The 13602-nt window shown below is 42.3% G+C and overlaps 1 protein-coding gene across 4 annotated transcripts in view; it reads right to left on the bottom strand.

Annotated features, from left to right (window-relative positions):
- Positions 1–285: 285 nt before the first annotated feature.
- Positions 286–13602, bottom strand: part of lrch3 (leucine-rich repeats and calponin homology (CH) domain containing 3) — a 31618-nt gene continuing 18301 nt past the window's right edge. Inside the window, exons 14-21 of one of the 4 annotated variants that reach the window (XM_040131126.1) lie at positions 13206–13259; positions 10108–10179; positions 9725–9755; positions 9527–9640; positions 9245–9363; positions 8255–8392; positions 8003–8080; positions 286–1064 (exon numbers count right to left, since the gene is read on the bottom strand). In XM_040131126.1, the coding sequence (XP_039987060.1) occupies positions 900–1064; positions 8003–8080; positions 8255–8392; positions 9245–9363; positions 9527–9640; positions 9725–9755; positions 10108–10179; positions 13206–13259 (771 nt within the window). In that variant the 3' untranslated portion in view covers positions 286–899. The remainder of the gene's footprint in view (positions 1065–8002; positions 8081–8254; positions 8393–9244; positions 9364–9526; positions 9641–9724; positions 9756–10107; positions 10180–13205; positions 13260–13602) is intronic. The other 3 variants (XM_040131127.1, XM_040131128.1, XM_040131129.1) reach the window with 3 other exon arrangements.

Here is a 13602-nt window from a genome sequence, read left to right on the forward strand (position 1 = left end):
GTCTGCAGAAAAAAAAAGGAAGCCATCAACTTCCACGTTCATCTGCAACAGTGTTTAAACTGACTGGCAGCTTAGCCAATCACAACGTGTAAAAAAAAGGGTCTAATATCACCAGTAAGTAAGTGATAAAAAACCAGCTAGACCCAGGTAGCATTAATCAATTGTTTCAGTTATATCTTGGTATGTTTTAAAAAAAAAAAAAAAAAAAAAAAAAACACAAAAAAAGCCCCACAAACAAACAAAAAAAACAAACCAAAAAACAAAACACTTTTCTCTTTTCTCTTCTTGTAAAAAATTTAAATATTTTTGATAACTCTTTCCTGAACTCTGCGGCATACACATAATAAAAAAAAGAAAGAAAAAGAACAAAGATCATAGAAAAAAGGAGGGAAGGTGTTTGATACAGAAAAGTGAGAACATTTAATAAATACGTGCACAAATTTGGTTTCCTGGAGGAAGAGCACAAGTTTGACACTTCTTACTGTCCACAACAGCTACCATGTATTTAAGAACACATTTAAATGTTCTCACTTTTCTTTATGCTACAGCTGCCGTCCTTTGTTCTTTGTGGTGTCACTGACGTGTTTGAGAAAATTTTTCCACTGTTTGTTGTGGATTCCAGCTCATCTGTCCCATCATCTAAACAATCTGTCATGTCTCTGAAACTTTAATTTTACTAAAAGTTTGATAATTCGGATATAAAACCTGAGCTAGTGTCAATGCGTTTTTGTAGTTCAGCTCTGTTAATGTCTCCATCAGATGCCAACCTGCTGTTCTGGAGGTTTTTATCTAAAACTCGTCTGGCTGTAGGTTTCCTGAGGCTGACTGAGCACGTGTGGTGATGATGATGATGATGATGATGGTGGTGGTGGTGGTGGTGGTGGTGGTGTTAGTGTTGTCTACATGGTGACGGAGGGTCCAGGTGTGGTTGATGATGATGTTGTGGTAGTCGTCATGGTGACAGGGTGTCGGGGTGGGGCCAGATCAAGCAGAGTGCTGACGGTCCCGGCCACTTGGGGGAGCCCTCGCTCTTCCAGGATGTGAAGAGGAAGACACAACTGACTCTACAGAGACAGACACCACAGAAGAAGACGAAGGGGAGGGGGGGCAAAAAGAAAACACAACAGAGATGGGGGTCAACGGATGGTAAATTAAATTAACGGATAAAATAACTGTAACCATGGCAACAGAAAGGATAAACAAGGACCGGCATGATCCACTTAAAAATAACGAAATAATGAGAACTGATGGAGGAAAGAAAAGATGAGGAACAGATAAAGTTCAGTCTGGGTTAAACAAACAAACAAACAAACAAACAAAAATCAATAAAATCAATATTAGCTTTTTCCGGACTTTTCAATACCATCTCATGGTCTTCATCAGCAAACAAAGTGATAGTCAAAATGTTGGACCATTTCTTATCAGGTGACCAGTTGTAAAAAGCGAGACTGACAAAGACTCGAAATGTGCTGACTCACATCAAAGTTTGAAGTTAAAATCAACTGTTTTGGCTGAATGGTTAAAGTTAGTTTAAGTTAGCTCTAAGTGGTCAGAGATGGGAGGTTATATGATCAGGACTAACCCTGTTTGATCATCTAAGTACATTGTTATAGTTACTGATGGACAAAACTACAAAAACAAAAACAACTTTCCTTTAAGGTCGAGTGTTAAAGAAACACAGATGAGTCACAATGCTTTATTTAATTTTATTAATGGGGTTCAGAGGAAAAAGCATTCACCAACATCAGCACAGTCACACAGTCCGTTAAAAACACTCCAACACATCACCATCATCATCATCCTCACTTTTCATCTCTTATAAAACAAGTGCCACCTCAGGACAACATTCAAGTTTTTGATATTTTTCTTCCAGTTCCAAACCCATGTGGTTTTCTCTTTCAGCAAGAATGAAGCAAGTTCCTACAGTGGAATGAAGGGCTAGGACAGTCCCTGCCCTGCCAACACTGAAAGGTTCCTACACTTAAGTTTCTACACTTCTTCCCATAATAAAAAGGGCCAACTGCTCCACACACTCTGACAGGCAGCCAAACATAAGGCACCGGGGGCGGAGCTTCAGCAGACAGGGAACAAGCTTCAAGGTAAACCTCCAATTTTGGGGGATTGTCAAGTTTTAACTGCACCTGAGGGATCGTGTGATTCTCTATGGCTTAAAAGAGCAGAGAAGTGGAAAAGCAACTGTTTTGGCTTGTTCTTGACTATTGAGTCCTGAGTCCAGACCTAAAGGTCCCAACTCAAGGCCAGGTCAAGACCAGCAAGTCCTTAATCAAGGCAAAGACAAGACCGACATGCCCCAGGTCAAGGCCAAGTAAACACCAAATCCCAAGTCAAGTCCAAGTCCAAAGTTAAGTTTAACAGGTCGTAAGTCAAGACCAACCATTCCCAGGTCCATGTCTTCATCTAAACCATCAACCTGTCTCTTTGACCGCATCCCAGCTAGGCTGCTTAAGGAAGTTTTACCCTTAGTTAGCACCTCTTTACTAGATATAATCAATATGTCTTTATTAACAGGCTATGTACCGCAGTCCTTTAAAACAGCTGTAATTGAACCTCTTCTTAAAAAGCCTACTCTTGATCCAGATTTTTCAGCCAACTATAGACCCATATCTAACCTTCCCTTTCTCTCTAAGATCCTTGAGAAAGCTGTCGCCAACCAGTTGTGTGACTTTTTACATGATAATAGTTTATTAGAGGATTTCAGTCAGGATTTAAAGTGCATCATAGCAAAGAAACAGCACTGGTGAAAGTCTGCAAATAATTTCCTAATTGCATCGGACAAAGAACTTTCCTCTGTACTTCTCTTGTTAGATCTGAGTGCTGCATTTGACACTATAGACCATCACATCCTATTACTGGGACTGGGACATTTAACTGGCATTAAAGGAACCACTCTAAGCTGGTTTAGGTCCTATTTATCAGATTGATTTCAGTTTCTGCACGTTAACGATAAATCCTCCATATGCTCAAAAGTTAGACACGGAGTTCCACAAGGTTTTGTGCTTGGACCAGTTCTATTCACCTTATATATGCTTCCTTTAAGTAATATTATTAAGAAAAACCCCTTAAACTACTATTGTTATGCCGATGATACCCAATTCTATGTGTCAATGAAGCCTGATGAAACCAATTAGTTAGCTAAACTTCAAGCATGCCTTAAGGACATAAAGACCTGGATGACCAGCAATTTATGGGTGATGCCATTGCCCTGGCCTCCAGCACCACACTTAGAAAATCTCTGAGTTTCTCTGATCAGGACATGTCCATTAACTCCCACATATAACAAAGTTCAAGCTCTGCCTTTTTACACCTACGTAACATTGCAAAACTCAGGCACATCCTGTCTCAAAAACTAGTCCATGCTTCTGTTACTTCTAGGCTGGATTATTGCAACTCCTTATTATCAGGTTGTCCCAACAAGTCTCTAAGTACTCTCCAGATGATCCAGAATGCTGCAGCACGAGTACTAACAGGAACTAGGAAAAGAGATCACATTTTTTCTTTTAGATTCTCTGCATTGGCGCCCTGTAAAATGACTTCAGTTATCAGGTTTCTCTACTGTGGAACCTTCTTCCACCTTCGTTGGGTCCAGGAGGCAGACGCCCTCTCCACGTTTAAGAGGAGGCTTAAAACCTTCCTATTTGATAAAGCTTATAGTCAGGACTGGCTCAGGTGAGCCCTGAACCATCCCCTAGTTCTGGTGCTATAGGTCTAGACTGTCGGGGAACTTCCCATGATGCACCGAGCTCCTCTCTCCTCCTCTTCCTCTCCATCTGTATGCATTCATATCCCATCAGTGCTTGTTAATAACTTGGCTTCTTCTCTCTCTCATAGTTTTGTGATTTCTTGTCTCTCTCCTCTCTCCTCCTGTCGCTTTCTGCAGGTATTTCTGCCCTTGGTGCTGCAGAGTCTGGATCTGTGCATATAAACCACCTACTGCCCCCATGATCCTGCTCAAAACCCACTGCTTCAGTTATTATTAATTAATATTAATTATTATTATTAATTATTATTATTAATAATATTAGTCAGATTATCATTATTATTGTCATATTGTCATTTTTATTAGTGTTATTATTACAGCACTCTCTCTCTATCTCTCTCTCTCTCTCTCCCTCTCCCCTCTCTCAGGCGGCAGGCCCCCCCAGCAGGCCCATTCTGTTTCTGGGTTTCTCTTCCCTGTTAAAAATTTTTTTTTTTTTTTTCTTTGCGCTGCTCTCTGGCTGGGGGGGGGTCCCTGGTATAATATAATAATAGAGTCTGGTCTAGACCTGTGCTCTGTAAAAAAAGTGCCCTGAGATAACCTCTGTTTATTTATATATATATAAAAAATTGAAAAGACTTTGAAAAAAACTTGTTGTTTTGACTTGAAAAACTTTTTTTTCTTTCTGCTTTTTACTTATACACTTTATTTTTCTGCCTGCCCCTTGGCTGCTGGACTGGCTGCTGACTGGATGACTGATTAGGAATTTTGGAAATTTTGGTTGAAAAGATTGGTCATTGATGAGGGGTCATTCAGGTCAAAGGTCAATCATCAAATGATGTTGTTGTCAAATGATGTTTTTTCAAAGTTGAGTCTTTTGTCAAGTCTAAAGTCTTCTCTTTTCAAGTCATCTAAAGTCATCAGACTCACTGCCTGAGTCCACGTCACGTAAATCAAGTCCACACCTCTGCAGTTTAGACAGCAGGGATTATAGAATTTAACAGCTCGAGTGATTTGATTTATAAACGATCACTGTTATCATCAGTACAAAACAACTACAAACATTAAAAGCTGACCATCATTACACTCAAAAAGGAAACTGAAAGGATTTGGATTTGGTTAATTCAATATCGGATTGAGATTTGATAAAATTCGCCTGAACCCCAACTATAGGGCCTAGTTATGGCAACATGCTCTGAACATGGATCCAACATGCCAGAAGACGACATCACAAACCTGTGTTTGTTTAGAGCATTTTTCACTGGACTAACTTCAACCAGAACTAAGAGACATTTCACCTGTGTTTTCATCTCTGTACAGGTAAGATTGTGCTATACCTGTTAGCAAATGACATATCTTTCCTGTATATGTCATTAGTTGGGGTCCATCGCTTTGAGTCAAGTCAAAGCAGATAGACCATCTTGAAAGAGAAAACTATCCTGTAGTCTGATCCTGCCATACAGTGACCCATATAACTGTGTCTATCTCATCAACAATTGAGGCCATTTTCTTGGCCATTTTTCTGGTTTTGGCACAAGGAGATGATGTCCCCATTCTTAATCTCACCTCCAAAGCCCTGACTAGCTCTTGTGTTTGCCCAGTCAGGGAAACAGCTGCAGCACAACTGCAGACCTACTGGAATCACTGAATAAATTGGAAATGTCAGGCACAGTTCAGAGGGTGAATTAGAGGTCTGGAACAAGGGTAGTTAATACACAAGATACATAATGTCAATTAGCGAGCTTCAGAAGTGTTGTTAAGTGGAGTTTTCTAGAAACAGCGATCTGCTCTTTACATGTGAAGTGGTTCTGCTGACTTCATCAGACCATGGCCGCCCATGAGCACTGGGATGGTTTGTAGAGGAGTGAGAAACAGCAGGGTTGAGATTCTGCAAGTCTGAGGCCATGGTACTCTGATGGAAAACAGCGGAATACTCCCCTCAAGTTGTGAGTTGCTGTCCAAGTGAAGGAGTCCAAATATCTCAGGATCGTATTCAGGAGTAAGAGTAACATTGAGCTTAAGACTGACAGGCGAATCGGTGGTGCCGTACTGTTGTGATGAAGAAGGAGTTCAGCATGAATACAGAGCTCCATGTTCAAACCCTAGCCTACTGTCACAAAGTCTGAGTAGTGATCGAAAGACTGAGATTACAGATTAATTGATTTATTCTTATATTGGCCAAAGTCTGGAGGTCTCTCCCACGCATCCAACTGGGTGGGAGGACCTCGTGGCCCACGGAATAACATTTTAACCCTCACCTATGATCACAAGCATTGGGTAGTGACAAAGAACAAGATCACGGTTACAAGCAGCCAGGTTAAGTTCCCTTACAGGGTAAGGAACTCTGACGTCCAAAGGGAATTGCTGCTCCTTCAGTCGTGGTGGTTCAGCAGTCTTGGTGGTTCAGCAGTTCTTCATGCAGCATTCAGGATGCTGCATGAAGACCTCACTATGGAGGTTTTTGCAGGCACATCCAAATGGAAGGATATCCAAGGGTAGATCCGGAACACTAGAGAAGTTACATTTCCAATCTGGCCAGGGGATTCGTTGGCCTCCCTGTGGAGATTTTCGGGGCAAGTCCAACTGGCAGTAGACCCCAGGCGAGCCAGAATAACCGAGAGGGACTATCTATCCTATCTGGTCTGGGAAAGTCTTTTGATCCTCCAAAGAAGTCAAAAGGACTGTGATGGGGAGAAGAACACGTGGACTACCTTAGTTAGCCTTCTGCCATCTTGAGCTCGACCTGCACAGGTGGCAGAAATATTAGACCGTGTTCCAACCACCTATGGTAATGAATGCCATCGCAGATACTAATGGTCACATTTCCTTCCCAGGATGGCTGGACTCACCCTTACAGTCAGGGTGAGGGGCTCAGACATCTGGAAAGAAACTGGAGTAGAACTGTTGATCCTTCAAATTGAAAGGAGTCAGTAGAGGTGGTTTGGGCATCTAATCACAATGTCTCGTAGATGCATCCCCTGGAGGTATTCTTAGCAAGTCCCAGAACACGATGGAGGGATTATATACAGTAAATAACACCATCTGCCCTGGGAATGCCTCAGAGTCCTACAGAAAGAGCTGTAGGATGTGGCTACAGAGAAGAACGTCTGGGCTAGAACGTCAGCAGAAAACAGATGGATGATACACAGAGCAGGGCTAGCTGTTTGCCCATGCCTCCAATTTTTGTGCTAAGCAACTTAGCTAACGACCAAAAATTGAACTATTGTTTTAAATTTTGTGCTGTGAATCTTATTTTGTTACGGAGTTATTTTGGTGTGCTGAGATATTCTTGGAGAGGATATTTGTGGAATAAAATCATCAGATGTCTGTTGGGACACATTATTGTATATATGGATGTGTGTGGTATCTGGGTGTTTTGTGCTCAGGTTGGGTTCAGACGTGTGGTGCCAGGTGTACGTAGATGGCACATAAAACGGACATGACGGACAGGTAGAAGAGGGCGAAGCCGGCAAACTGGACCCGAGGGGAGGGGCTAGTTGAAGGCGGGGCCATTGAGAGCAACACGCCCAACGTCCCATAAACTCCGCCCCCTTTCCCCTCCAAGATCTCCCCCACTGAACAAAGACTGTCCTGAGGGTGTTTGTGTTGGGGTGAGATGGACATGGTGAGGAGTAAAAACGAGAAGACAAAGGAATGAGATGGAGAGAATAAAAAAGGATTAATGAAAGGCGAGAAAATGAAAGAGAAGAAAGAAAGTTGTTAGTTGAGGAGAAGTCGCTTTTTGTTTCCTGTAAGAGGAAGAAAGATGAGGAGCAGACAGTGATGTCACAGCCAGTACACTATGTTTCTGAAGGTTTACAGATCCTGGAGCGACTGATGGCCTTTGGTGAGGCCATGTAAACGCAGATCAGTTATCCCCCTTCTCTCTCTACTTTTAATCTCCTCATCTCACGCCACTGTTTCTTTCTAATGAGGAATCAAATGCTCAAAAAAATAACCTGAAGACTGAGAAAAAAAACGCTGTATCTGCTTTATTGTGAATTCGGTGAAACTGTGGCATCAATGTCCACTCCCTGTATTTTCTTCCTTCGGCAGGTTATAAAAGACAAACTACTAGTTTCAATACGGTTCATTCGTTCATTCATTCAGACTGAATCCAAATGTCCAAACTTCATCACACTTGCAGACTTGCAAAAGCTAAAGTCATAGTTAGGCATCGAATTGACCCGAAATTGAACCAAAGTCCAGAGGGCAGACATGTGGATTCAGCCTCATTCATTCATTTCAGTTAGTTCATACACCCGTCACTGTAGCGCGCGTTACCTGGGGGACTCCGATCCTGCGACACGCCTCCAGGAAGTTCTCTACATTTCGTCGACATTTGGCCATGGTGAGTTTAGGCTGCAGGACACAGATGGCGAAACCGGTCAGTACGTTCACGGTACCATCATCAGTATTATTATCATCATCATCATCATCATCGTTATTTTTAGTATTATTATAACCAACAGCAGCAGCAGAGACCCCAGTGTCTTCGTTAGTGACAATAATCTGTTTAATTAGAGCTGTTCTCACCACAGCAGGGGAGGGGACGTGGATGCTGGGGACGGACCGTGGTCTCACGTGATTGGCCAGGTGACACAGCACCACCCCATCTGTCAGAGCTGCTCCCAGGTCACTCGGCAATGACACTTTGAGACGAGCCTCGATGTTCTGGACCAACACACAGAGATTAACATACTGTACATGTTATATGTTGTGTACAGCAGCAGCAGCAGCTTCAGTCCTCTGTCAGTGATACACAGGATATGTTCAGGTAATCAATTAATCTTCAAGTCAACTTTCAACCAAAAATATTTCACGGTTCCAGCCTCTCAGTTGTGATAATTTGCTGTTTTTCTCTGCCTTACATGACAGTGAACTGAATCCCTGTTGGTCGGACAAAACAAGACATTTGAAGACATCACCTTGGACTTTCTTCACTACTCTCTCATGTTTTATAGATCCTAATCTGCCCTAATCTGAAATGATCAAAATAGAAGTGCATGTGTTTTGTCCCATTTTCGGGAGATGGATGACCAAACAGTGTGGCTGAAACTCCTCCTGCGTCTCCCTGTTTTTAATCAGCACAGTGTTTGAGGGTTTGTCCACCAGAGAGAAATGTCCTAAACACCTCAGATCTGGGTCACTCTTCTTTATTCACTGTTCTTTTTTAAAGATGTTGGTTCATGTCATGTGTTTATGTTAAAAAACTATGATTGGCCCATATATCAGTACCACATTTTTTTTTTTTTTTAAACTTTCAAATGCTAATGTTCATCAGGGTGAACAGAAAAACACGACCGTTTCAGTGAAACAACAAAACCGGAAACAACTGAAAACATGTTTAACAGTCAGAACCTGCTGGAACAGATCAGGTGTCAACAGTACAAGTGGCTGGATGTCTTAAAACAAGAGGTCATGTGACACTATTTCAAGTCCAGGTCTTCACAGTAGTTGTTCCTGTGCTGATTCAGACTGCAGGTGGAACAGGTGTGTCCCAGTGGCACAGAGGCGAGTACGAACCTTTCTGAGCTGCTCCACCAGCTCAGCATCTTCTCCAACCAGAGGAGGAGCAGCAGAAGCCCCCTCCTGGTTCTGAGGAGCAGCAGCAGCAGCAGCAGCAGCAGCAGCAGCAGCGTCACCTGGAGGACAAAGAGGTAACAGCAGCAGAAGTCATACTAGTTAATAATATTTCTGACCCACCAGCTGACAGATAAAGGCTGTATCACCTTAGACTGCCAAAGAACAATCTGGCTCAATGGCAGGGAAGAGAAATGCCAGAAAGTTAATGTTTCTGTTTCTCACCTTTCCTCTTCTCTTCTCTCTGGCCGAGGCGAAACAGGAAGCTCTCTGGTCTTAGACTAGCTGTCCGACAGGAGGACCCGCCCCCTGAGCTGGGGTAGGAAGGCGACTGATTGGCTGGAAGTGAAACCAAAATCAGCTAAAGTCAGTCAGAAAAAAAAGAACAGTGTAAAAATCAGGGTCATATTTCTGCTTTCTTACCTGTAGGAGACAGAGCTGCTCTGTCCTCTCCCTGCAGAGACAAAACAAAGGACAGTTACACACCTGAACACACCTGACAGACAGTCAGTCCCTCGGCTGGATCAGGTCAGAGTCTTGGACTGAAACTCAAAATATATTCTCTCCTTCTATTCTGACCGTGAAGTTTACAATTTAATCCGAAGTTTATCCCTTAAATTGAAACTATAATCCTGATGATATTCTAATAGTCAAAGTGTCGAGATGCACCAACACACTTTTGGTTTGAGTCTTAACATAAGATTTAATGAGGAGAAGAAAAATATAGAACAACAAGAGACGGATTCTTTCAAAACCTCCAAAGTCAAACCCAAATGAAATGAGCAGCAGCATGCAGGGTGCAGTACCTGCAGCAGACAGTAGGTGGCGCTATCAGAAGCATGAGAGCGACAGCCGTCTACAGACACTCCAGTCACAGACTGACAGACAACAGGGAGACAAGGAAAAAGGCAAAAATAGAAAGTGGCAGAAATAAAAAGATGAAGGTTTATACTTCAACAGAAATGAAAAACGGAAATCAGAGGAGAAACTAAAGTGAGTGTTTGAGGCTCTTTGTTCTAAAAACAGATCAAAAGCTTCAGACGAAGCTCAGTCGCTTTCGTTTTGTTTCTAAACTTGACCACTGAGCCCTGTGAGAGTTTATACGATAGAAACATTTGTTTGCATGGAGAAACCAAGCAAACTAATTCATCAATATGTGGTTTTATTTACTAAGTGTGTTTTTCTGACTTGTCCGTTTGTTTATGCATAAGTTTAAGCAAAGACAATTTTCTAACTGCAACGAATTTAACAAAAACCTTAAACCTTCATTAATAAATTGCGTGAACAAATTGATAAACTGATGGTATTGATTAGGGAAAATTTTGAAGTCAGACCTCTAAAATATGAAACATATCAAGTGGAGATTTATCATCTGTAATAAAATATGAAATCTAATTGTCTTTTAAGTCATTACAGTTTCCACGTTTATAAAATTCAGTGGTGGAGCTGTCAGTGACAGTCGTTCAGTCAGTTTTAATGCGCACGGCGTCTCTGACCTCATGTCATCTTACATAAAAACTATTCAATCGGGTCTACGCAGTGAGGTGCACACATTTACAGCGCTGATATCAGATCGCTGCTTTACATCCGCAGATATCCACAACGAGACAACGGTGACGAAGCAAACACACATCAGCAGCTGCTGGTTGTTTACCAGTCGACAGAAACCTCGCATGAGTCACCTGTCTGTGTAACCCGGGTCGTCTCTTTATGGTGTTTGTGTTAAAGTCGATCTCAAACACTAGAACACACTGAGACGGTTTAGACAGACAGACAGAGACAGAGAGAGTCGGGCATGGAGGTAAAAAAAGAAGGAAGAACAAACTAAAGGGAAAGTGACGAAACGGAGGAAAACAAAAAAGAACAAAGGTGAAGAAAATCATAGTTGATGGCAGGAAGAAACAAAAATAAAAGGATTGAAAATGGAGGAGAAAGAGGAAGAAAGAGTTAATGCAGATTCAGCTTTTATCTAATTAGTGGGTTAATAATAAAGAATGAATCAATCAACTTTACAATTTGTTTCCATTATAAACTGTTTGAAACGAGACCTTGAAATGTTGAATATTTCTTAAGTAGGAAAATTTAGATTCCATTTCATTCATTCCAATTTTGTTGTTTCTATTTCTCACTTGAAATAGAGTGAAATTCAGTGTGTTGCAGACAGCGCACAGGATATCCTGTCTGAACAACATAGTAAGTAACATACACACGAATAATTATCGTCTTCACATGAGTTTTATCCCGTTTGTAATCTTGTTATTATCTTGTGTCACACACACAGGATAATATCTGATCTGAACAAGATAATAACTTGTAGGTTCCATATCTGTGTGTTGCACAAATGACCTTGTTCATGCAAGATCCACAAGATGTGCACACAAGTAATGATCTTGTTTGAGCGGGATATTATGCTGTATGTTGTCTCCTGTTAATATTACTGAAGGACAGACAGACGGCTGTTGGCAGGTTTATCGTGATAAAAGGTTTCACATATCACACATCCTGAGGGTTTTTTGGTTCCAGGTGTTTACTGGTTCAGGTCTGTACTCCTAAAACCAGAATGACTTCTCTCATAAAACTTTACATTCCACAGAGGGTTGTCAGTTCATGCAGAAAAGTGAAAAAACAGAGCTTCACGATACACCTGTTAATATCTCAACAGGGATATTTGAAAGCTGCACACTCACGGCTTCATGAGGAAAACTGCACAGGAAGTGAACAAAAAAATCTCTTCAGAACAGCAGTAACTGTGTGAGGGAGGACGACGATGACAGGATGACAGGGGATAGGCTGATGACAAATGACTGACAGGAAGACAGGTGTGTTCATGCTGAGTCTTCAGTGTGAAATAAACCAGGTGGAGTCAGGTTATAGAGGAAACTGTGACGCCACATGCTGAGGAAAACCGTCCAGTTAAATGAGACCAGAAAAGCCAGAATCATTCAGATTTGTGTAACATCACCAGGCTGATGCTTCAGTCAGGTCAGTCATATCAACGTGAGTATTTATCGCTGAGCTTTAGTCCAGAGTGTCCCCGACGTACCAGCAGTCACTACTGGCCTTTTCCAACAGGCTCAGCGTCTCCGGTTTTAACCGCGCTGTAGCAAATGGTGGCATTTTTTTCTGTGTTGATACTGGCATGAAGCCTGAGTTTCAACACCAAAACCACGATACTTTTTTCAGTGCCCAACATTGAGAAACCAAATCACGGTTTAGTAAAAATCTCCTTTTTGTGTTTGTGTGCTGCAGCACAAGGCTGAAAGTGAGTCCAATGTTGCTGCTATGGAGCAGTTTAGGGAAAGGTTTGACAACATGAGCCACAGAAGGCCAGAGCAGTTGCATCACACAACACACGCACACGCACACACACGCACAAACACACACACACACACACACACACACACACACACACACACACACACACACACACACACACACACACACACACACACACTTATATAGAGACTGAAAAGTGATCAGATTCCGCTCAGGTGACAGCGACTTATCGATCACATCGCATTAATTAATCAGAGCAGCTGGACCAACGTTTGGAAAAATTCAAACCTTTGAATCTCTCAGTGAGTCACATTCCAGCAGAGATGTGAGAGGAAAAAAAACAGTCCAGCAGCAGACTGACGCGAGTCTGATCATCACCAGCTGGACATGTTAACCCAGAATGGTCTGAACTTAGTGTAAACCTAAAGACCGTGGACATGCAGCAAAGGGCCCGGGCCGGATTCAAACCCAGGCCGCTGGGTGGTACTCGCTGTACATGGTGAGCTACCGAGGCACCTGATGAAACGGAAATCTGAATGATTCGTGACCATTGGTTATGGGCTGATGAAGAAGCTTTTATTTTGTAGGCCAGTTAGTAGAAATTTTGGGGGCGGGGCCAAACTCTTACCATGAAGAGGGCGGAGTCATCAGTGTGGGTGGAGCGTCTGGAGGGGTAGACAGTCTGAACACACACACACACACACACACACATCATAGACACACATTAACAGACAGACAGAGGTGGTGTGTAGGCGAACAGCTGTGGTGATGAAGGGGTGTGGTCTAAACAGAGGGGGGAGGAGCTAAAACGCCTGATTTAAAGCCAAATTTAAAACCTTTAAGATGAGAGAAACAAGAAAAAGTCAGAAATCAACCCGGATTCAAAAGGTTTGGTCACTTTAGCGATTATTTTCACAATGACCTGTCGACACCATGTGACAGACCTGCGGAGTCTGATAACTGTGGGGAGGGTTGGAAACTATAACGCCGCAGTCTGTCACTGTGTCATCAAGGTGGACACTTTC

This window comes from Xiphias gladius, chromosome 7 (genome assembly GCF_016859285.1).
Source record: "Xiphias gladius isolate SHS-SW01 ecotype Sanya breed wild chromosome 7, ASM1685928v1, whole genome shotgun sequence".
NCBI classification, from domain to species: Eukaryota; Metazoa; Chordata; class Actinopteri; order Istiophoriformes; family Xiphiidae; genus Xiphias; species Xiphias gladius.